This window comes from Danio rerio, chromosome 7, assembly GCF_049306965.1.
Source record: "Danio rerio strain Tuebingen ecotype United States chromosome 7, GRCz12tu, whole genome shotgun sequence".
Taxonomy (NCBI): domain Eukaryota; kingdom Metazoa; phylum Chordata; class Actinopteri; order Cypriniformes; family Danionidae; genus Danio; species Danio rerio.
In genome coordinates, this window is record NC_133182.1 from 4236316 (window position 1) to 4260656 (window position 24341).

General features: G+C 38.6%; 2 protein-coding genes across 5 annotated transcripts; one reads left to right on the top strand and one right to left on the bottom strand.

Moving 5' to 3' along the window:
* Nucleotides 1-202: 202 nt before the first annotated feature.
* On the bottom strand, nucleotides 203-7529 carry LOC141375266 (uncharacterized). 2 transcript variants are annotated; one of them, XM_073907923.1, is made up of 4 exons: nucleotides 7369-7529; nucleotides 5705-7164; nucleotides 5096-5255; nucleotides 203-321 (listed from the first exon to the last, which is right to left on the bottom strand). In XM_073907923.1, exons 2-3 carry the CDS (start codon nucleotides 7004-7006, stop codon nucleotides 5247-5249), a joined length of 1311 nt encoding a protein of 436 aa, XP_073764024.1. In that variant the 5' UTR covers nucleotides 7007-7164; nucleotides 7369-7529; the 3' UTR covers nucleotides 203-321; nucleotides 5096-5246. The 2 variants fall into 2 exon arrangements, 1 of the variants encoding a protein (XP_073764024.1); XR_012383000.1 differs by lacking the exons at nucleotides 5096-5255; nucleotides 5705-7164; nucleotides 7369-7529 and adding an exon at nucleotides 526-686 and having other exon boundaries at nucleotides 219-321.
* Nucleotides 7530-10292: 2763 nt separating this feature from the next.
* On the top strand, nucleotides 10293-12464 carry si:dkey-83f18.10. 3 transcript variants are annotated; one of them, XM_068222099.2, is made up of 5 exons: nucleotides 10293-10336; nucleotides 10451-10489; nucleotides 10582-10929; nucleotides 11312-11659; nucleotides 11816-12464. In XM_068222099.2, exons 2-5 carry the CDS (start codon nucleotides 10453-10455, stop codon nucleotides 12175-12177), a joined length of 1095 nt encoding a protein of 364 aa, XP_068078200.1. In that variant the 5' UTR covers nucleotides 10293-10336; nucleotides 10451-10452; the 3' UTR covers nucleotides 12178-12464. The 3 variants fall into 3 exon arrangements, with proteins under 3 accessions (XP_068078200.1, NP_001093543.1, XP_073762015.1); NM_001100073.1 differs by lacking the exon at nucleotides 11312-11659 and having other exon boundaries at nucleotides 10294-10336; nucleotides 10582-10800; nucleotides 11816-12253; XM_073905914.1 differs by lacking the exon at nucleotides 10293-10336 and having other exon boundaries at nucleotides 10453-10489; nucleotides 11312-11636; nucleotides 11793-12322.
* The last annotated feature ends 11877 nt before the right edge of the window (nucleotides 12465-24341 follow it).

Genomic DNA, 24341 nt, shown 5'->3' on the forward strand with positions numbered 1-24341 from the left:
TCCACTGTTGATTTCATGGGATCTTGATGTTCTGGCGGTGCAGGGTCTTTCTTTAATCACATTCTTACAAATTACTAGGGCTGTCCCTGTCTAAAGCAGTGGTCACACTAGAGTTTGAGCTAGGGTTGCCACCCGTCCCTTAAAATACGGAATCGTCCTGTACTTGAAAATGAAATTGCGCATCCCGTTTTGAATCAATAAGTGTAACAGCCCGGTTGGAGAAATAAAAGGATTAAACTCATGCACTGATGTTGCACTGTCCTCCTTTGTGCCTTTATTGTTGCATTTGCCGTCCTTAAAGACTGTACAACACCGTAAGAGCTAAGAACAGATGAATAAACACAAATAGAAAAGATGTAATGAATAATAGTTCACATAATAAGACAAAACAATAAACTTAGTGACAATATTATAAAGTATCTGCAAATATATGACTAATTTTACAATAAAATAGCAATTTAAATTATTAGCAAGCCAACAGATGCATCAAATTTTAGCAATATGTATAAAAATGTCCTCATCTACCTTGTTCTCCCTTCCAACCAGGTGTTCAAACAATGAAGATGAACAGAACAAAAAACAAACTCAAATATGCATTAAATCTCTCTTAAATCAGTCCTTAAATGTAACTTTAGCTCCGTGCATTTCTCTGTACAAGCGATCGCTCTCTCCCTCGTGCTAGGCGCACTTCTCCGATCTCCCTGCTTCCGTGATCTGCGCGCGCTCGCGCACCTGACCACTTCCGGCAAGCCGCGCATCAAAATAAGGGCCTCTATAGGCTAAATAACTTAGTGCAAAGCGGAGTTCAAATAAATAACAAAAACACAACAATTTTTAAAGAAATAGAGAAGTAATTAAAAGCAGCATAAATAATTAACACTGAAACCTAACTTAAATAACTTGGGGTTATTTACACTCCCACCAATCATGAGTGATTATGAATTTTAACCTTTTAATCACAAATGATTTTAAATGAATTATAATTACTACTACTACTACTATAACCATTTAAGACTAGATGTAAACAACACTAAAACATATATTACTATGAACTGTTTACTCAAAGGATATGTCAGTATGTTCAGGCTGCCTCCATCAGCAGGACCAGCTTCTGCACTGGACGTTCCACCACAGATGGTTTATGTGGACGTTTGCCATCCTTCCCCAGATTTCTGTCTCCGAACTGTATTTTCACTCTTCTCACCAATCCGTCCTTGTCAGTGACTGCCACAATAATCCTTGCCAAGCGCCACTCATTCCTAGGCAGATCCACTGCCCTCTCCAAGACAAGATCTCCTACTTGCATGTTCCTTCTTGGTGTATGCCAGCACTGTCTTGTTGTGATGTTAGACACATACTCCTTATGCCAACGTCCCCAGAATTGTTCCGCTAAGTATTGGACATGCCGCCATCTCTTACGGGCATACACATCTTCCCTGACAAATTTGCCAGGAGGTGGTAGGGCTTGAGTAGGTTTTAGAGTGAGGAGGTGATTAGGGGTTAGAGGTTCAGGGCTACTTGGGTCAGTTAGACTATCAACCGTGAGCGGACGACTGTTTACAATGGACATGGCCTCGTAAAAGAATCTTCGCAGAGAAGAGTCATCGAGCCTTCCAGATGACTGTGACAGGGTGGAGCGAAGAACACTTCTGACAGTTCTAATCTGTCTTTCCCAAACTCCGCCAGTGTGGCTTGAATGAGGTGCATTAAAAACAAAGTCGCACTGTTTTTCCGCTAAGAATGTTACCAGACGGTTGGTGTCAATCTCCTCCATAGCTTTGGTGAGCTCATTCCTGGCTCCAATGAAATTACTGCCTTGATCACACCTTATTTGATGGACTGCTCCTCTGATAGCGATGAAACAACGCAGGCCATTGATAAAGGCATCTGTGGACATGTCATCCAGCATCTCAATATGGATGGCTCTGCAACAGAAACAGGTAAAAAGAAGTCCATACCTCTTGTTTGACTTGCGACCTTTGCTGGTGATGAATGGACCGAAAACATCCATCCCGCTGTATGTGAATGGAGGGGATGGCTCGATGCGCTCTGAGGGTAAGTTAGCCATTTTTTGCTCTTCCGTAGGTCCACGTAACTTGCGACATCTCACACATTGTCGTACAAAGGAAGCCACAGTCCTGTTAACTCCCGTAATCCAGAATCCTCTTGATCTGATTTCATTTATAGTCATTCCCTTTCCTTGATGAGCCATCTTCTCATGACAATCAGCAATCAGAAGTTTTGTAAGTTGGTGCTCCTTCGGAAGTATCACTGGATAGTTAACAGCATTAGGGATAGATGCCTCACAAAGTCTCCCTCCCACCTTCAGCAATCCATCTTGGTCGACAAAGGTGTCAAGATTGTATAGTCTGTTGCTGCGAGGTAGTTGTTTGCCCTTACGGAGTAAAGTTATCTCCTCTGCATATGTCTGCTTCTGTAAGTCCTTGATTATGATACACTGTGCATCGTTCCGTTCCGCCAATGTACTGTGATTATGTGACTTGTCTTTCCCTACACGACGTATTAAACGTGCAACAGCTTGGATAGCTTTGGACCATGAGGACAACTTGGTGAGACGGTCTGACAAACATGAATACTGTACAGTTTGCGTGTTGAGTGACTGAACCTTCTTGACTTCAGGGTCGCCAATTGGAAGCTGCTTGCTGATTTCCATAGGTGGTGGTATTTGCTTTTCCCATAAAACTTTAGGTCCTCTAAACCAGTTGGAAGTGACAAGATTGTTAACACTTAGACCACGCGATGCGTAATCGGCTGGATTTTCATCTGAGCAAATGTACCGCCATTGTTGAGGAGTTGTGGTGCGGTGAATCCTTTGTACTCTATTTGCCACAAACGTGTGGAAACGGCGGGCTTCATTGTTTATGTAGCCTAACACCACTTGTGAGTCAGTCCAGAAAAACGCTTCTGCATCTGCCAGGTTCATTTCCTCCTTCAACATGTCATTCACTGCAACTGACACCACTGCGGCAGCCAATTCTAGCCGAGGAATTGTTGTGATCTTGAGTGGGGCCACTCTAGATTTTGCCATGAGCAACGAACAACTGATGTCACCTTGCTCGTTCTCGAGTCTGAGATATGAACACTGACCATATCCACTCATGCTGGCGTCTGAGAAGTGGTGAATCTCTCTCCTTATGATTCTCCCAAACCCAGAAGGCACAATACAACGAGGCACTTCAATCTTTTCTAGGTTAACTACATCTGCCTTCCAGTGTTCCCATGCTGATTGTAGATCAGCGGGTAAGTTATCATCCCAACCCATACCACTTCGGCACATTTCTTGCAGAATGGTCTTTCCTTTGAGTACAAAGGGGGCAAGAAAGCTTAAGGGATCAAACAATGAGGCCACTATAGACAGTATCCCTCTACGGGTTGCTGGTTGGTCCTTAACAGTGATACGGAATTTGAAATTGTCTTGTTCCAGACTCCAGTAAATGCCCAAAGCTCTTTCCAAAGGCTGATCATTTAGAGCAAGATTGACAGCTGTAACATCTACCGCACACTCTGAGGGTGGTATTGTCTCCAAGACTTCCTTGTCATTAGACACAAACTTGTGAAGCCTTAAGCTTCCCAGTGCACAAAGCTGACGAGCTTCTTCAGCCAATTTGATGGCCTTCTCTGTGCTTTCAATGCTGGAAACTCCATCATCCACGTAGAAATCTTGCATAATAAATTGCGAGCCCAGAGGATACAGACGTTCACCTTCTCTTGCAAGATGCTTCAGCCCATAGTTAGCGCATCCAGGGGACGATGAGGCTCCAAACAAATGCACTGTCATGCGGAAGGTTTGAGGCTGTGAATTGAAATCTCCATTTCTCCACCATAGAAATCGTAAATAATCACGATCCGCATGGTCTACATGAAATTGGTGGAACATTTTCTCCACGTCACACATTAGGGCTACAGGGTACTGTCTGAACCTCAAAAGGATGCCAGTTAAGCTGTTCATCAGATCTGGGCCAGTTAGAAGATGGTCGTTCAAGGTAGTTCCCTTGTATCTGGCTGAACAGTCAAAAACTATACGCAATTTCCCTGGCTTTTTCGAGTGGTACACTCCGTGATGTGGTATGTACCATCTTTCTCCTTCTCGTCCTTCTTCAAACACCTGCTCTGCATTACCCTTCTCTATTACTTCCTCCATGAATGTTACATAATGCTCTCTGTACTCCTGATCCCTCATTAATCTCCTCTTCAAATGTTGAAGTCTTATGACAGCAAGAGGTTTGTTATCTGGAAGATATGGTCTTTTCCTGAATGGCAGGGGCATTTCCAGATGACTATCCTTGTTCAATCTGATATTCTCTTCCAGCTTTCTCAGAAACATGATGTCCTCCTGAGACGTCACTTTAGTGTGCCCTTCTGTATCCTTGAAATCAGATTCCAGCACTTTTATCACATCTGTGGGAGTTACTGCAGGTATTTCCTTGATAGACACTCTATGACACATGGCAGCACTGCTTTGGGACTCAAAATGTGTTAAGGAAGGACCTATAATGCTCCACCCGAGGTCCGTGCGAACAGCATATGGTTCATTCTCCGTTCCAAGAATTACTTCTCGGGGCGCTAGCGCTCTGGAACAATTGTATCCTATCAATAGTCCAACCTCACAATTTTGAAGTGGGGGAATTTTGTCTGCTAGAGTGGCTAGATGTTTCAAATGACTTGCAGTCTCCATTGTAGGGATGTGTGCGCGATCCACAGGAATGCATTCTTTGGTGTATGCAGGGGGTAGATCTATAATCAGTGAGGAATTGAAACCTCTAACTCGAAGACCAGAAATCCTTTCACTTGACATCAAGGAGTCCTTTCCAACCAAAGTAGTGAGTTTAAGCGTCACGGGACAGGAGTCGACTTTAAGACTTTTGCATACTGCACATTCAATAAAGACTGAATCGCTTTGTGTGTCTAACAGAGCATAGACGAGCTTCTCAGAAACTGGGTCTTTATGTGTGGACAACCACACTGGCACAATCATAGAGGTGTTAACAGGCGTGCATCCAGATTCTACACTCAATGACATTGTCGCAACTCCTTCATGGACATTTTCTGGGCTCTGAGCAGAAGAAGACCTCACCTTTCTATTGAAGCTGTCATCATGTAGGCAGGTAGGGTGTCTTCCCTTACAGGTGTTGCAGCAATGTCGGGAGCGGCAGTCCTTGGCACTGTGACCCAGCCTCAAACATCCATAGCACAATCTTGTATCCTTTACGAACTGTCTACGTTCTTCAAGAGACCTTTCAGAGAATTTAGAACACTCATGAATTTGATGTTCACCATTTTGACAGAACAGACATGGCTTATTGACCTTTCCAGTGGGCTTTGAATTATCATGCTGTGTGACAGTCTTTGTATGGAAGACATTAGCTTTAGGTTTACTGACCTTGAAATAATTTTTCTCTTTGTTAGGTTCTGAAACATGAAGGGCATGAAAGGATGTGACTGGATTACAGGCAACTTCAGCTTCAACAGACATGAAATGGGCGAATTCTTGAAAAGTTGGAAAATCTTGTGTTTCACTCAACGTTTGTGTGGATTGACGATTCCAGCGGGCAGCCGCCCAATCAGGGAGTTTGCTTACAAGCTTCCTATTCTCTTCACAATCATTCAATATTTCCAGTCCCTTTACATGTGGCATTGCATCCTTACATGAGTTCAAGAAATCAGAGAAATTTCGAAGTCCTACCGAGTCCTTGGATTGAATTTTAGGCCAGCATGCGAGTTTCTCTCTGAATGCTCGTTGTATGATGAATGGCTGTCCGTAGCGATCTAGAAGCCTCTTCCACGCGTCCTTGTAAGCCTCCTCATCATTTCTGTAAAAGATACCATCTAGCACTTTCAGAGCAGGCCCAGTAACGTACTTCTTCAGGTAGTATAACTTGTCTCCTGAAGAGATATGCCTTTTATCAATGAGTGATTGAAATGAAGCCTTCCACTCTATGAAGTGAATGGGGTCACCACTGAAAACTGTGGGCTCTGGCATAGGAAGTCTGTCTAGTGTTATGCTATCTTGGACAGCCTGCGCTAATTGAGACACATCAGCATTGGGACCCTGTGATGAAATGTTAGGCGTTGGATTAACGGAGGATAAGTATACTGGTTTATGCGTGGGAGGGCTTACAGGTTGCTGCAGCCCTTCATCTTGATTAACAGTGTCAACAGTTTCTTCCTTGTCATACACCTCCAGTCTTGCTCTAGCTGCTCTTACCTCCTTCATCGCTTGGAGCCTTTCAAACTCGCCTTTTTGAGCCTCAAGTTCCTTTCTTTGCTTCTCTTCTAGAAGTCGTAATTTTTCTCTTTGCTCCCTTTCTTCTATTACAGTAGCATATTCTGCTTCCTTAGCTGCTAGCTCTGCTGCTGCCTCTATGCGTTTAGCCATTAGTATAGAATTCAGAGAGGGTTGACTTATAGGTGTACTGGATTTGGAGCTGATGCGTGAAACAGTAGAACCATAAACAGAGCGAGCGTAGTCTCGTTCAAGCAGCTCACGTAAATGCCCCTTTACGGTTTCATTGTCAAAGCCTCCATCTACCCCTGAGATCCTCTCGTATGCAATTTTTACTATATCCTTTGTAACAGCATCACAAGCATCAATTTTCCGTCTCATATCAGTGGGTGGAGTTACATTACTTCTAACCCTTATGTATGCATTCATCACACTGTCCTTTTCCTTTTCCAATGAGTCTATGAGTGTTGCTAATTCACTCTCAGAAATGTCTAATTTCAACTGACTTCTTGCTTTCCGAGCCTCAGCCTTCCATTTTTCATATGCATGCATAAGCTTTCTTTCTGCTTTATGAGACTCCTCCCTTTGATATGCAAGCATCCTGTCTGTCTGAGTTCGTTCACGGGTAGAGCGACGTACATTTGTGTCTAATTCTTCAGATTGAACTTCTATTTCTTCATCAACTTCTTTGTTTTGAACATTATCAATTTGTTCGTTTACTTTTGCAGGAGTGCACAAATTGGAACCGTGATCCGTCATCATTTACATCAGCAAATAATGTCAGTGGGTGCAAGCTCTTACTGTAACAGCCCGGTTGGAGAAATAAAAGGATTAAACTCATGCACTGATGTTGCGCTGTCCTCCTTTGTGCCTTTATTGTTGCATTTGCCGTCCTTAAAGACTGTACAACACCGTAAGAGCTAAGAACAGATGAATAAACACAAATAGAAAAGATGTAATGAATAATAGTTCACATAATAAGACAAAACAATAAACTTAGTGACAATATTATAAAGTATCTGCAAATATATGACTAATTTTACAATAAAATAGCAATTTAAATTATTAGCAAGCCAACAGATGCATCAAATTTTAGCAATATGTATAAAAATGTCCTCATCTACCTTGTTCTCCCTTCCAACCAGGTGTTCAAACAATGAAGATGAACAGAACAAAAAACAAACTCAAATATGCATTAAATCTCTCTTAAATCAGTCCTTAAATGTAACTTTAGCTCCGTGCATTTCTCTGTACAAGCGATCGCTCTCTCCCTCGTGCTAGGCGCACTTCTCCGATCTCCCTGCTTCCGTGATCTGCGCGCGCTCGCGCACCTGACCACTTCCGGCAAGCCGCGCATCAAAATAAGGGCCTCTATAGGCTAAATAACAAAAACACAACAATTTTTAAAGAAATAGAGAAGTAATTAAAAGCAGCATAAATAATTAACACTGAAACCTAACTTAAATAACTTGGGGTTATTTACAATAAGGGACGATTTTTGTCCCATATTTTTCATCAGTCTTTAAATGTAGCTTTTTATGAAAATCATCCCACACGCATTTCCTGAAGATGCCTCATTTCCTGCTTTTGATTGGGTAATACTCTATGTCATCGTTAGTTTAACTTGTCTTTGTCCAGTGAGGAGGGCGGGTCTTCTAAGCAGAGTCTGTCAAGTCTTGACAGAGAGTAATGGCAGATGCTTCTCCAGGTAACCCTCCGTGTCTTAAAGTTTAAACGCAAGCGACTTTGAGAATACCGCAGAGAGTGGGAGGAAACGAATACCTGGCTGCAGAGTGCTAGGAATTATTATTAAGCCAACTGCCGGATTTGTCGGAGAGCGCTCTCTGTGGCTCATGGTGGTCTGTGGGACAACATGCCTCTGGAGAGCAGCATTCCTGCAATGACAGAGCTCACAAAAATCGAACCACAGTCAAACAGTTCTTCGTACCCCAAGTCTCTCTTGAAGCAGACATGGTAATGACAGTGACCCAGTCTGTGAACATCTAGCTGGAGTCTTCTTTTTTTAATTTACTGTTTTCTACATGAAATAAAGAACATTCTGAGAAAATAATACTAATAAATGGATTTAATATAAACTAATTAAAACAATGTCAACAACTGAAATCACAGTGAAGTGAATGGCTACAGTCAAACTTTATCTCAGAGTTAGATTTGGCCTGCTTTTCACTCACTGGGTCACAAATTTTAATTTGTAAAAATTCTGTAAACGCAATGTAAATGGATCATATTCCAGTGTATTATTATGATTTGTTTGTTAAGGTTAAGTCAGGCACACAAGCATTTATTTAATACTTGAAACATTATATTTAAAACAATAATAAACAACATAATGCCCAAGTAAGAAAAATAAACTAGTAAATTGCAACTTTCCTTATTTGAAAATTAGAAATAGGCTGCATGAAAACTTTGCTACACTGTAAAAAAAATCCTGGTTGCCTTAATTTTTAGGCTGAATCAAATCAATCATGAGTTCAACAGCTTGCATAACTTATAAAATTCAGACAGAACATGACTAACTTAGTTTACTAATTAAAATGACCTAAAACATATGCTGTCAGGACTAATTGATCATAGCATTTTTACAGTGTAGCTAATGTTTATGTATGTGCTGTTTCCATATTTGGATACGTGTTACTGCAAATAATGACAAACATTTTAGCCAAAATCTGTCATCAATACCACCCTTTAAAATTAGGTTCATTAGTATTTTCTCCTCTCCTCTAGGTTACAGCAGCTGAGTTAACGCAAGTGTACGAAACTATTAAACAACACCAGCTATATCAGTGCTGCAGAGTTGTAAAAGAGAAAGACTGACTGCATCTGTTTACACAGACTTCAATAAAATACAGTTTATTTTAATGTCCAGGTGTTCATACTTTCCTAAAAATATATTTTAAATTGGAATTTACCACCACCACTGACATGCTATTGGGCCTGTCATCACTGTGGTCAAGGCCCCAGAGGGATATGGCCCCTCCTGCTTATTTTTTTGTATCAAAAGTGGTAACCCTAGCTTGAGCTTGAAAAATTCTGACGTGCAGCGCTTTAAGAAAGGAAGAGATTAAACAAGATGATTAGAAATTTTAAAAAGTAAGCGATATTGTTCTATATTTAATAATTTTGGCCAGAGAGGTCTTGTTTTGATCCTCGATTGGCCTCACGCAGTCAAGTGATGGATTTTCACAGGTCAGAGTTCACTAAACTTGAACTTTCCATCGCACTTGTCACACCAGCTTGCGTATCTGGTCTGATGCATTCGCATGCGTATGAATGGAAGTCTATGGGGAGAAAACTGCAGTGTGTCTGGGGCTTTATGCTGGTATAGCAAGTGGGACAGGGCTTAGATATTTGGGAGTTCTGCTAGGCATTTGGTACGAGCTTATTTAGCATCACCTGTGTGCCACATTGGTCTTAATTCCCACAGAGCAGCTTTTCTCAGTCCTGACCCTCGTGCCATGGTGTTGGATATTTTGCATGTTTCTCTCATTCAACACAGCTGATTTACATAACCAGCTCGTTAGAAGAGCTCAAAATAATCACAAATAATTAGATTTGACAATGTAGCTATACATGTAAATCTGAGGATTGAAATCCACTGAACCTAACCTGAGAACCCAGTTTTGTAGTTATGACAGAACACAGAGATATTGTGCTGATGGGGACATATAAAAAGATGAATATTGTGCTGTGGTGAAATACATGCTGTCAGTCACTGGATTATTGAAGCTGAAAGCACACGGAAAGTAAATAAAAACAGATACAAATGTTGAGTTGGATTTTCCATGTGATGCAGTTACGGAAATATGAATTTTGAATTATATAGACTCAACTCTCTACCACATTTAAATGAATACACTTGCAAAGACTACAGAATCACACAGAGAGGACATATGCAAAAAAAAAAAAAAAAAACATGAATGAGGAAGAAAAATGAAAAAGTCCTTTGTTGAGAGTAATAAACAAATAATGTGACGTGCTGAATGACGGATGAGAGCAGATATAGAATAATCATATAGTCTGGAGCTGCAGACAGAAACATCAGACTGAGGACAGAAACACACCAGCTCTAAGGTCAGAACTCACATCTACATTATTTACACACAAATAGACTTCAGACATATAATGCTAATGATTATGAATCGTCTTATGAAACTAAAATATGTTCTCAATGTGTTTCTTCTTTAGAAATGGCTCAATCTCTACATTTCCCTCTTCTCCTCATTGGTGAGTGTGTTTGTAGTTTTATTTATGGTTTATAGTTTCATTAGGTTTGACTCTGTTCTGAAAAGCATTAAAGCAAAGTGTCTCTTTCACAGCTCTCTGCTCCATATCTGAATGTGTTCAGCGTCAGTATCACTTTATAAATGAGAAGAAGACCTGGACTGAAGCTCAGAGTTACTGCAGAGAGAAATACACAGATCTGGCCACTGTTGACAACATGAATGACATGAAACAGCTGATGACGAGTGTGAATAATGAACAAATCTGGTTTGGTCTTCAGAGGACGGGTGTTTATAATTATAATTGGTCTTCAGGTGATCCTGTGCTCTATCTGAACTGGGGATCTGGACAACCAGCTGGCAGTGATAATTGCACTTATATTTCAAATGGACTGTGGTATGTTATGCCATGCATCACCAGCTTATCCTTCATCTGCTATAACAGTGAGTACAAACCCCTTAAGTAACTAAAGTTAACTAATGGTAACAAATTTTAGTAAAGATGATTCAAATAAACTTTAATGTGATAAAAGTAAACATTATATATTAGTGTAATATAAATACAAATGAATACTTTATCTTGTACATCTAAAATATTTACAGTTAACCGAAATGGAAAAAAGTTAAAGAGAGGTTGAATTGTGTCCTTCGGCTCTTGGTTTAATGACGCAAAATATCACAGTAATATTCATAAACATAACAAAAACCCAAAGCAACCTTTTTGCTATACAGTCGTTTGGTTCTGTATTTATGAAGAAACATTTAACGTTATCTAAGAATAATGTTAATTTGATTTATTAATGTTTACTATTTGATTTTCTTAAAGTGAGCAGAGGACTGGTGTTTGTCAATCAGGCGATGAACTGGAGAGACGCTCAGAGTCACTGCAGACAGAATTACATTGATCTGGTCAGTGTGAGGAACCAGAATGAGAATCAACAGCTGGAGAAGTTCATTAATAATAGAAGCTTATCTGGATCTCCAGTCTGGATCGGTCTGTTTGGTGACTCATGGCAGTGGTCAGATCAGAGCAACTCCTCATTCAGATACTGGGATACCAATCAACCTGATAATGCTGGTGGTATTGAAAACTGTGCAGAGATCACTCCGAATGATCTGAGACGATGGAATGACATCGCTTGTAATAACCCGTTTCCTTTTGTGTGTCATGAAGGTGAGCAGATCCTCCAAACACACTCAATCCATCATCAGCTCCAGATCTCTTAAAGTTGACTCTACATGTCTGACATGACAAATTCCTCCACAGTGTTTGTTCTGCATGTTGTTGTTGATCAGTCTCTCTCTAGTTTCTGCTTTGTTTTGTGTCCAGATAAACTGATTGTGATCCAGCAGAATCTGTCGTGGTCTGAAGCTCTGAGATACTGCAGACAGAATCATGTGGATCTGGTCTCGGTTCAGTCAGTGGAGATTCAGTATAAGGTGATGAACGTGGTTAAACTGGCGTCTACTGAGGCGGTGTGGTTGGGTTTACGTCACTCCTGTGCTTTGGGCATCTGGTTCTGGGTGAGTGGAGAGACCGTGTGCTATCAGAACTGGGCTCCAGGGTACGGCACATCAGAGGAGGACTGTGAGCCCACAGTGAGATCTGGAGCAGTTCAGTCTGGAGGAGATCAGACCTGGATCAGCCATCCTGAAACTCACAAACTCAACTTCATCTGCAGAAACTATTAAGGGTGAAGGACCTGAAGATGTTTCTGTTGAATAGTATGTTTCTAGTTTGTGTATTGTTTATATACAGAAAGTTTTCTTAGGAGAGGCCAGAAGAGGCCACATCAAATCTTAAGGGTGGCACACAAACACACAAAAAAAAAATTAATTCAGTGTAATGTTATATTTTTATTTCTGGTAAATAAAAAATGTTTTAAATTATTTTAATTACTCTTTATAATATTGCAATTTATCCCTTGAAATAATTCAGCAAGTACATGTGTAAACCAAATAAAAATATATATTTAGTGTAAAATACTTTCCATATATATAATTAACTTTTCAGTTATCACATAACTTTACTGTACAGTATAAAGTATATGCCAGTGGTGGGCAAACTTTTTAGACTTGAGGGCCACATCAAGTTTTGCAAACCAAGTAAAGGGCCATGTGTCAAATCATTCATTCATTTTCTTTGCGGCTTAGTCCCTTTATTAATCCGGGGTCGCCACAGCGGAATGAACCGCCAACTTATCCAGCAAGTTTTACGCAGCAGATGCCCTTCCAGCCGCAACCCATCTCTGGGAAACATCCACACACACACTCATACACTACGAACAATTTAGCCCACCCAATTCACCTGTACCGCATGTCTTTGGACTGTGGGGTAAACCACGCGAATGTAGGGAGAACATGCAAACTCCATACAGAAATGCCAAGGCTTGACCCAGCGACCATCTTGCTGTGAGGCGACAGCACTACCTAATGCACCACTGCGTTGCCACATATATATATAATAAAAAAAAATATATAACATGTATAATAGTTCTTTATTAAATCCTGCTTTAATGGGAGTGCAGTTCCTGTTAGTTCCCCGGTGGTGCTATTGTGCACAGTTTGTGTACACTGCAAATAATGCTTTTCTTACTTGGATTTTTTGTCTTGTTTCTAGTCGAAATATCTAACAATTCCTAAATCAAGAAGAATTTTCTAGACAAGCAATATTAAGTAAGTTTTTCTGTAAAACAAGCAAAATAATCTGCCAATGGGGTGAGCAAAATTAATTTGTTTGGCAAATGCTTGGCAGATTATTTTAATTGTTTTAAGGAAAAACTCACTTAATATCGCATTTTATTTCTCAAAACAAGACAATTTGTTTTGCTTGTCTAGAAAATACTTCTTGATATAAGAAATTTTAGATATTTAGACTAGAAATAAGACAAAAAAACTAAGCAAGAAAAGCATTTTTTGCAGTGTATAGACTGCAGCAGAGTTCAGAAGGACTGCTGTGGTTGAGTCGGGTTTTGTGTTAGCACCACAATGATTTCAATGATTAATTTGACGCAGCTTTAAAAGTATGGCATACCTTATATACATTTATAGATTGATAAAGTGGGTTTTCTTTTTATTTTTATACTTTTAATCTCGTTATGATGTTTTCCCCACTACTTATACGGTATATGCTAATGAAGTTATTTGTGTTTTAGATGTGGATGCGAAGTAAAACCTTGTTGATTTCACTGTTACAGCTCTGTGTGCAGGTATAATTTCTATTATATATTGTGTTTAGGTATTTATTGTGTTTATTCAGCTATATTAGTTACGCATTTTCAGTTTTTTTATATTTTTGCTTTGTATCATAATGATTTAAGCTTTCAAGATAATATATATATATAGTGTTGTCAATCGATAAAAAAAATAACTAATTAATCGCACTTTTTTAAAAAATTTATCGCATTTAAAAGACTGAAACTTGTAATTTGGGCTATTCTAGTGTAAAATTAATGTAAACGCAAGACAAATACTATTTAAATTCAAAATATAACTCATTATTAGAATTTTTGTTCACTTGTAACACAGATTTCTTCATGTAAACAACAAACCCACAATAAACCATCAAGATCCTGGCTTGACAGCCATATTTATTACAGAAATTAAAACACAGGCATGTTAGAGCTATCTGGATTTCAAAACAATCAATGCCAATAAAGAAAACACTGATTTCCATGTTGGATTCCAAGTGGACTGCAAAAAAAAAAAAAAAAAAGCCAAAATACAGGAATTGCAGATATGGAAAATTATAGTAATAATAATAAAGTATTGAAAATCTGTGCATGCCCTTGAATAGGTTTACCAACTCCCATTCTATAAAAGCACAAAAGCCATATATAGGAAATAACGAGAGTTGACAAATTAAAAAAAAAAAAACTACTTTATTTATTTATTATTAAAATAAAATTATAATCCACACTGGAAATGTGGGAGCCTGTGTGTTTTGAGGGAGCCAAATAAATAATGAACATAAAAACTGCCTGCTGACGCACACAGTTAATGTTGATTCATAAAATAAAGATAAATAAAAAAAGCAATGTATCAGAGATCCTTACAAACATGTTTAACTCAACAATGAAACATCAAACGTAGCTAAAAGATTTTACATTGTCAATCAAATGAAGTTAAACAATTGAAAAATGCAACAAATATTTGTTTCTGCCCAAACTAAAAACAGATTTTTTAAATAGTTATTACTGAGTCAAATTTACAAGTCAAATGAATTTGCACTGCTATTATATTTATCATCACTTATCGATCATCATACAACAATAAAATAATCTCTTATAAAATATAATAATAATAATCTAATAATTTTTTACAGTGGAGAATAGAAAAGATATTGTCTGATAGAAAAAAATTCACATTAGCACATCAAAAATAATTCTTAAAGTTTACTATTGTGAAATTTACAGGTATTTAATTTGCACTGCTTACACAGTACCAATATTCAACAGCTCACTACCAAGTTCCCCTGTGTTTTTATTGATGTAATATTTAAAGTTTGCGTTTTACAGCTGCACTTCAAACGATGAGGCACACTCACTCCTTGAACCACCATGGAGCTCGGGTCTTCAGAGAAAGACTTGTGTGCATTTGAGTCCAGATTTCCAGTCTGTTGTGCTGGGCAGCCACCGAGAAAAAACAGCGGCTCAGTAATAATAATGATACATTTTAAGGCATAATTATATTTATTTTATTTTTACAGTGCTCAAGGACATTTTACAACAGTTAGAAACAATTAGAAACTTCATACGGATATTAAGTTGTAATGTTAATAGCATAATGTCTTTTAATAGTGTTTTTAGAGAATGTGATCTTGAAGAATGTGATCAACGTTATTTTCTACTGAACATTTTTAGACTGCTTTTATGAAAACATTATCCTTGTATAGAACAGAATGAGAAGTAAATATAAATGAATATTCCAGCAGTTTTTGATGACACATTGTTAAAATGTTTTCAAAGTATTGTTTTCAAACAGGTAAAGAGAACATTAAATGGTAATGTTTCAGACATTTTTAGAAAAAAAAAACATAAAAAATTTTTAATTTTCTTTTCCCATACAATGTTCTTGTACCAATAGTAAATAACAATAATAATAAACAACTACAAAAGTCAAGGCGGTGTGTAGAAGATGGTCATAGGTCAGATTTAAGGTGTGTGAAATAAAATTAAATCCATTTTTATATCTTTTTAAGATTGCAAATGCCTCAATGTCCACTGGGTGACGCACTTGAACACATTACATTTTCATTAACTTTAGGTCAGGGGTTGGGTATCTTTTTTCAGTAAAGAGCCATTTCAGATTTTTTTGGGCAAATGCATTTTTTCAAAGAGCCATTGGATGTATAGAGTATATGAAGCATCACATGTTGAATACATGTTAATTCCATGTATTAAGAAAGAATAATTTATAGAATTTTTCTTTTCGCCATCAACAATCATGAATGTTGTTTGAAATAACATGTGCAAGGACACCATAGGAATTTAAGTTGCATGTCGTTTATTGGTGTCATGATTCAAGCTAATCGACCACAGCGCCACACACATGCATTTATTGAAACATCCTTTTATTCTTTTTCTTATTCTTTTTGCTGTAAAAATATACAATAAAAGGGTCATTGTAAATTTATTTTCAATAGGAAACTGATTTTTAGAGATCATTAATTTTTTTATTAAAGGGAGACATTTTTTTGGTCAAAGAGCCACATGTGGCTCCCGAGCCATAGGTTCCCTACCCCTGATTTAGGTGAAGGAAAAAAGTAACTAACCAGCTAGCTCTTAACACTGCTTAAAGGTGCAGTAGGTAATCTACTAAAATGCTAACCGCTTAGCATATTATCTTTGGACGGCGGGGAGGGACTGTGATTCAAAGCCAGACCCCATGAAATCGCGAACGCGCTCACCGCATCACAACAGACAACCCACTAGTTCAGGTCATTCGCCAGTTAGTTAGTGCCAGCGCCGTGCAGGAATTACATTTATTACTTTGCCACACTTGCATGCTATTTCAGAGCGAATATTCAGAGTAGCGGTAAACAGTATAGGAAGGCTATCATTGTTCAAAAATGACCCAATGTGAATATAAAAGCAACTTTAGCTCAATAAAGGAGTTTAGGCAGAATAGCACTATTTACTGGTGTTTTGTTGTTCAGCTAAATAAAAATCTACATAATAGATGCTGTCAAAGGACCTTATGAAACTGAAAATAATCACATCAATCTTTCACCGGGAGATTTCAGTGGCTGAACAACACGTCTGTGCATATACGTCATTCATAACAACACAATCTAACATAAGCTTAGCCTGACTAAAATAGTTTTAAAACAGAACATGACCTGTCTAACTGTAATACTTCAGCCATGGTGTCGTCCTTCCTCCAGCGTGCTAAAGTAACTCCAATATTGATTCAGGATTTTAAAAGTTTCAATTCACCATTTAATTTCTCCCGGTCTGTCTCGTGACCGCGTGGCTGCTTATGCAGGCGGGCACACACGAATGGCGGATCTGCGTGAACAGATGCGCAGAAGTCCGAATATACATTTGCTGACAGACTGTGCTGCTTATCGGAATTAAGGGAACTGACGGTCCGACTCTATTTAATTGGATGAACATATTTTTGTTTTATGCCTTACCCAGAATATAAAAATACATTTAAACACATTTAGATAATTTACTGTAATCATTACTATTAGACTGCGAAGAGACTTTCAAGCAGCACAACAACAAATGTTTCTGAAGACAATCACCTACTGCACCTTTAACTATGAAATTTAGAGAAAAAAGTATTAATAAGCAATAAAAAAAAGTGTTATCGGATTATTCCTTCATTTTATTTATATTTTTTTATAGTTTACATAAAACCTGTATAGATCAAATCATACATTGTTAACGTTTGTGATATTAAAATGTATATTATATCTGGTAGATTAAAACAAAAAAAATTATTCGCCATTACACTCAAAATGTAAACCATGACCTTTAAAAAATCAGAAATGTCATTTCTTGCACACCCTTCACTTGTCACAAACCTATTTGAGTTTCTTTCTTTCGTTCAACACAAAAGAAGATATTTTGTAACGTTACATCCTGCCATCTTTATTCATTTATTCAGTTTCTGCAGTGTTGTATTTGGCTGTTTCTCAAGTCCAAGAACGCAGAAAAAGGACTTGTGTTCTTGTGGAGACCGGTCTTGCCAGGTGTCCTCAGAAGAACGAACTCAGGAGACCGCGAGGGCTGAGGACGCGTCCTGTGAGGAATGAGATGCTGCGTTCTTCCTGATGGTCATGTGACCTTCACACGTTTTAAATGGTAAATTATTTAAACATTACAGCACTCATACAACGATTTATTGTTTTTCCCCTTTTCAAAATATATACTGTGCATGAAAACATTATAAATACACTCTGCACAATATAAATAAAACAGATTTTAATACGAATTTCAGCAAACAAACAACCCTTAATGTGTTTATTCCTTTATTAAGATGTTCATGGTGATGTTTACTTTCACCATTTCATTTAGGGAAACTCCTGAGGTAAATAATTTATATCTCTGAACTTTAATAATAAATCTAAATAAAATGCAGCGCTTCCCACCTCCAGTCACAATGACTTCTGGGACTTCCAGGGCGTGTTCGGTGCTCAAGTCTGCATCGGTGCGTCCTCGATATCAAGATCACATCCGGGAAGTTTCACGCGTCCTCCGTACTTGCGGTCTTGAGTATTGGAACTGAACTTAGGCAGCTGATGATGACGTTACACAAGAACACGAGGACACAAGACCGCTGAAGAACGCATATTGAGAAACAGCCTATTGCTGTTTCTCAATTCCAAGAACGCAGAGACTGGACTTGCATTCTTGTGGAGACCGGTCTTGCCAGGTGTCCTCGGAAGAACGAACTCAGGAGACCGCGAGGGCAGAGAACGCGTCCTTTTAGAAATGGGATGCTGCATTCTTCCTGATGGTCACGTGACCTTCATGCGTTTTAAATGGTAAATTATTTAAACATTACAGCATTTATACAACGATTTATTGTTTTTTCCCCCTTTTCAAAATAAATAATTTGCATAAAAACATTATAAATATACTCTGCACAATATAAATAAAACAGATTTTAATACGAATTTCAGCAAACAAACACCCTTAATGTGTTTATTCCTTTATTAAGATGTTCATGGTGATGTTTAATTTCACCGTTTCATTTAGAAAAACTCCTGAGGTAAATAAGTCATATCTCTAAACTTTAATAATAAATCTAAATAAAATGCGGCGCTTCCCACCTCCAGTCGCAATGACTTCTGGGACTTCCAGAGCGAGTTCGGTGCTCAAGTCTGCATCAGTGGCTGTTTCTCAATATGCGTTCTTCAGCGGTCTTGCGTCCTCTTGTAACGTCATCATCAGCTGCCTAAGTTCAGTTCCAATACTCAAGACCGCAAGTACAGAGGACGCATGAAACTTCCCGGATGTGATCTTGATATCGAGGACGCACCGATGCAGACTTGAGCACCGAACTCGCCCTAGAAGTCCCAGAAGTCATTGCGACTGGAGGTGGGAAGCGCCGCATTTTATTTAGATTTATTATTAAAGTTCATCGATATGACTTATTTACCTCAGGAGTTTCTCTAAATGAAACGGTGAAAGTAAACATCACTATGAACACCTTAATAAAAGGAATAAACACATTAAGGGTGTTTGTTTGCTGAAATTCGTATTAAAATCTGTTTTATTTATATTGTGCAGAGTGTATTTATAATGTTTTTATGCAAAGTATATATTTTGAAAAGGGGAAAAACAATAAATCGTTGTATGAGTGCTGTATTGTTTAAATAATTTACCATTTAAAACGCGTGAAGGTCATGTGACCATCAGGAAGAACGCAGCATCTCAATTCTCAAAGGACGCGTTTTCTGCCCTCGCGGTCTCCTGAGTTGATTCTTCTGAGGACACCTGGCAAGACCGGTCTCCACAAGAACACAAGTTTGTTCTCTGCGTTCTTGGAATTGAGAAACAGCCAGTGTGTCCTCGATATCAAGAACACATCCGGGACAATTCACGCGTCCTCCGTACTTGCGGTCTTGAGTATTGGAACTGAACTTGGGCAGCTGATGATGACGTTGCACAAGAACACGAGGACGCAAGACCGCTGAAGAACGCATATTGAGAAACAGCCGCTGTTTTCCTTTCTTGTTAGATTTTCCTGTTTGCAGATTGCCAACACCTGTCCTCAATCTACACGGCTAATTATCCACCCAATATAAGCTGGTTGCAGCAAGAGTAGACCACATGTCTTGTTTGGCTTGCTCCTGTCTGAACCAAATGTGTTACTCAGGGCCTGCCTGCCTGCCTGCCTGCCTGCCTGCCTGCCTGCCTGCCTGCCTGCCTGCCTGCCTAAATAAATAAATAAATACTAACAATTTACTTTTTTTTTTTTTTTTGACTTGTAAATGTATAAAAAAGCCTGTTCTGGTTTCATAGTTTTAGCTGAATCTGTTGTAATTGATGATTTTGTTGATTGTATAAAATGCAAGTCAGTAATTTAAATTGAGAATGTTAAAATCATGATATCATACAACGCCTAAAGCTCTGTTATTCACAGTAAAACCTGTATGGAAATCAAAGTAACATTAATTGTTTTTTGTCATACTATTACAATATTTGCAGAGAAATTAGGTAGTCACTGTAAAAAAAAAAAAAAAAAAAAAAAAAAAACAAGGAAGAATATCTTTGCCACAGCTTGTGTGAAATTAGAGCTGAACAGATTTCTTCATTTAAGGCTACACTAAAACTCCACTAAAAACATTTGTGGACCCATGTAAAATAAACCTAAAAGTTCTCTATCAATGAAGTCATGCATGCATAGTGTGCATAGTGAATGAGCGGAGTGCAAAACAACACAGAGCCTTGCGCACACAAACAGCAAACTAAGGCTGTTTCTCAATATGCGTTCTTCAGCAGTCTTGCGTCCTCGTGTTCTTGTGTAACGTCATCATCAGCTGCCTAATTTCAATTCCAATACTCAAGACCGCAAGTACAGAGGACGCGTGAAACTTCCCGGATGTGTTCTTGATATCGAGGATGCACTGAGGTGAGCACTGAACAGCTCTGGAAGTCCCAGAAGTCATTGCGACTGGAGGTGGGAAGCACAGCATTTTATATAGATTTATTATTAAAGTTCAGAGATATGAATTATTTACCTCAGGAGTTTCCCTAAACGAAACGGTGAAATTAAACATCACCATGAACATCTTAATAAAGGAATAAACACATTAAGGGTGTTTTTTTGCTGAAATCTGTATTAAAATCTGTTTTATTTATATTGTGCAGAGTATATTTATATTGTTTTTATGCACAGTATATATTTTGAAAAGGGAAAAAACAATAAATCGTTGTATGAGTGCTGTAATGTTTAAATAATTTACCATTTAAAACATGTGAAGGTCATGTGACCATCAGGAAGAACGCAGCATCTCATTTCTCAAAGGACACGTCCTCTGCTCTCACTGCCTTCTGAGTTCGTTCTTCCGTGGACACCTGGCAAGACCGCTCTCCACAAGAACACAAGTCCGTTCTCTGCGTTCTTGGAATTGAGAAACAGCCTAAGTCCAGCCTCTTCCCCCACATGCTTGGTGTCACATGGTTTCAATGACTTATGGTCAGCAAGAAAGGCTGATGGTTTCTCAACTTTTTTTTTTTTTTTTTTTTTTTTTTTTTTTCAGAGTGTGAAGCTAACCCCAACATAACCAGCAATGATATTTCAAACAGATCTAAGAAAAGTTGAGGTTTTTCAGACATTTGATTTGGAAACTGGTGTGTTTGCTTCCTTAGCTTGGTTAGTTTGAGCATATGTGAACACTGCAATCATGCTCAGGTCCATGCCAAAACAGTCAGAGATCGCTTGAACGAGGGTGATCTCGGCTTAGTTAAAGCAAACTCTCTGGGGCAGTTCAGTTGTGAGAAAGCAATATGATCCAATGAACTAAATGCAATAGCCATCTGTGTGTCATTCTGTTACAGTTTCTACTAAAAGGGCACTTAAGGTGAAAAATCTACTTTTCAAGCATACATGTAAGTATAGTGTATATACTGTCATATTGGGGTGAAATAAACACCCAGTCCTTTTTTTTTTTTAAATTTAACAAGATAAAAACGGTGGACCAATTAGAGCGGTTTTCAGACTGACCGCAACTTGACATAGGAGTGCGGTCCCCCCGCCCACCAATATTGATTGACAGTTGCGTGCATTAACATGTCTCCATAGTAATGCATATACTCATATTGATAAGACAGGACGAGCGCAAAGCAACCGGGAATAAAAGGTCTGTTCAGTTTGCTAAGATCATCAATCATCATCAGACGTGATCAAGAGTGAGTTTAACATGTTTTAAAACGTGTGCACGTGTGTAATGAAGTACATTGATTCACTTCAGCTTTACTTCATCAACACAGCCGCGCGTCTCTCTCACTGTCTCTCTGTGTGTGTGTGTCTGCACTACTTGTCTGTGCTGTGTGTGTGTCTGCGCCACGTGTCTGTGCTGTGTGTGTGTGAACTCATTGTTGCAACTCTACAAAAAAAATGCATTAAATACTGATTGGTAAAGTTCTTACTGTAGTATTTCTCACAAATTATGTGAGATCTGCTTCCTGAGGCAGTCGAGGGTGGCGATTAAGGCATGTTGCTGACAGGCATGTGGGAACGGTGGGCGGGGATGTCGCGCCCAAAAAGCCCAGTGCAAAAAAATCAGCAACAACCTTTTCCCAGCTATAATACAGACACTTCAAACAGCTAAAATAAATACTCTGATGGGTGTTTTGAGCCAAAACTTTACAGACACATTCTGGGGACACAATAGACTTATAATAAATATGAAAAAGGGGTAATCTAGGTGCCATTTAAATAAGAGTTCTCCAACTGAATAATTTATTAAAATAAACTAACCAGAAAAACAATCCAAACAATGAGAGATGTTGAGCCCAACAACATTAAATAAATAACCAAACAAACCTAGACCATACCTGCCAACATTTATCTATAAAATTCAGGAGACCGGGTGGGGGTCGGGTTCGAGGAAGAGGATGTGTCAGTGTCCACTACTTACAGAGGCTGGAAAAAGGGAAAAGTGGGTAAGGGTGGAGCTGTGTCAGAGACTTTACAGGGGCTGGAAAAAAACAAAAAGTGTGGGGATGTCCTACGCAGCGGGTACTGGCTGCCATCAGAAAAGTCTGCAATCCAGGGGGTGTTATAGAAAACTGTTATGGCACTCCACACGAAACAAGATCACGAGAATGGTCAGGCACTAAAACGATAAACTTTATAAACTGAGAAGAAGATCAGCTAGGAAAGCAGTTGTTCAGGTTGTCTCTCATGCATTCTGAGCCCCCCTCTTTATCCTTGACTTTACCTTCTCCACCAGAGCAGCTCACTCACGTTCCACACAGAATGTCAAAGTTTTAGTATGGTGTATCTTGTGGCTTTATATTCAGGTTTGGTGTCATTTTAAATGTCTCTGTGTGATTGGTAAAGTGGTCCTAATTTCACTGTAATATACATTCTCCCTTATATCAGATAATTTGGGTTTTGACATTGATAAGGTCTTTGCCAGATGCTTCACTCCAGGGAAAATGGTCTCCACATCAACTCATGACCCGACAAGAGTCTTGGTGAAGCCTTGACTGTCTTGATTCTATGATGATTTGAGTATTTAGGCAAGGGGTGCAGAATTGTCTGTTGACAGGATACCCCGTTGCAGTGTTGAGTCTCTGAGCTCTGCATCAGAATTTATATGCTGCATATATTTCTACACAGCTATCATCCCTAAATCTTAAATGTATCCTTGAATAATTGATGTTGTGCAATTTTGATTGGCTTATTTTGTTTAATTATGTGAATTGGAATGGAAAATCTTTGCCTGTAAAATAAATGTGAAATTCTTGTTTAACTCTAATATCTGCTGAAATCTTTTAAATCTAGTAGATTGTTTAGGCTGATGTTTCCAGAGCCTATGACCAGGATTAGTCATACATTCAGGCTCAATGGATGGATCATGGGCACAGCATTAGAGACCTGCTGATTTCTGACAATCACTGATTTGGTATGATATTATCTAGAGGCTAAATTAAACTTTCTTTATGTATGAGCCAGCATGGGGCGGCCTATTATTACTTAGAGGATATAACTGTAAACTAATTTCCTTTATCTAAGAACCAGAACTTGCGAGGATGTGTACGTGAGCAGATAAAACTGGCCAGTATACTGACTCTAAGCGACTTCAGGTAAACGATGAACCATTAACTGAGAATAAGGATTTATTAGGCTAATCAATCTTAATTAGACCAAATCATGTCCTATAAGGTGATCAGCTTGAATTAGATGAATCTAAATTGCGATTATTATAAATTGGAGTCAGATTAAAATTTAGAGTTGGAAACAAATTAAAACAAATAAAAATATTACTTTTCACATGTGCTATAAAGACTTTACGCATTTAACCTTCCCCCATGCTGTTAGTTCCGTCATAGGACTAATAGATGGACCCTTACATGCTTTATTCTGTATTAAATGCTGATAAGGTAAGTCTGAATGCTATTTTACATTAGATTTATTGCCATATACTGAAAGCAGCAGCAGATAGGTTATACCATGATATAATAGTCATACTCGTGTTCTCAAAACAGCAACCCGAGCCCTGGAAGGTGAATGGAAAGAAAAAAAAACTAATTTAGAGGTCTTTAGAATTGCGTACAAAAATGATAGAATGTCCAGCTATAGGAGGGCTCTAATATCTGCCAAGGCCGAGCACCTCCGCAAACTGATAATATAATACAATAATCAATAATACAATAATATAATAAAAT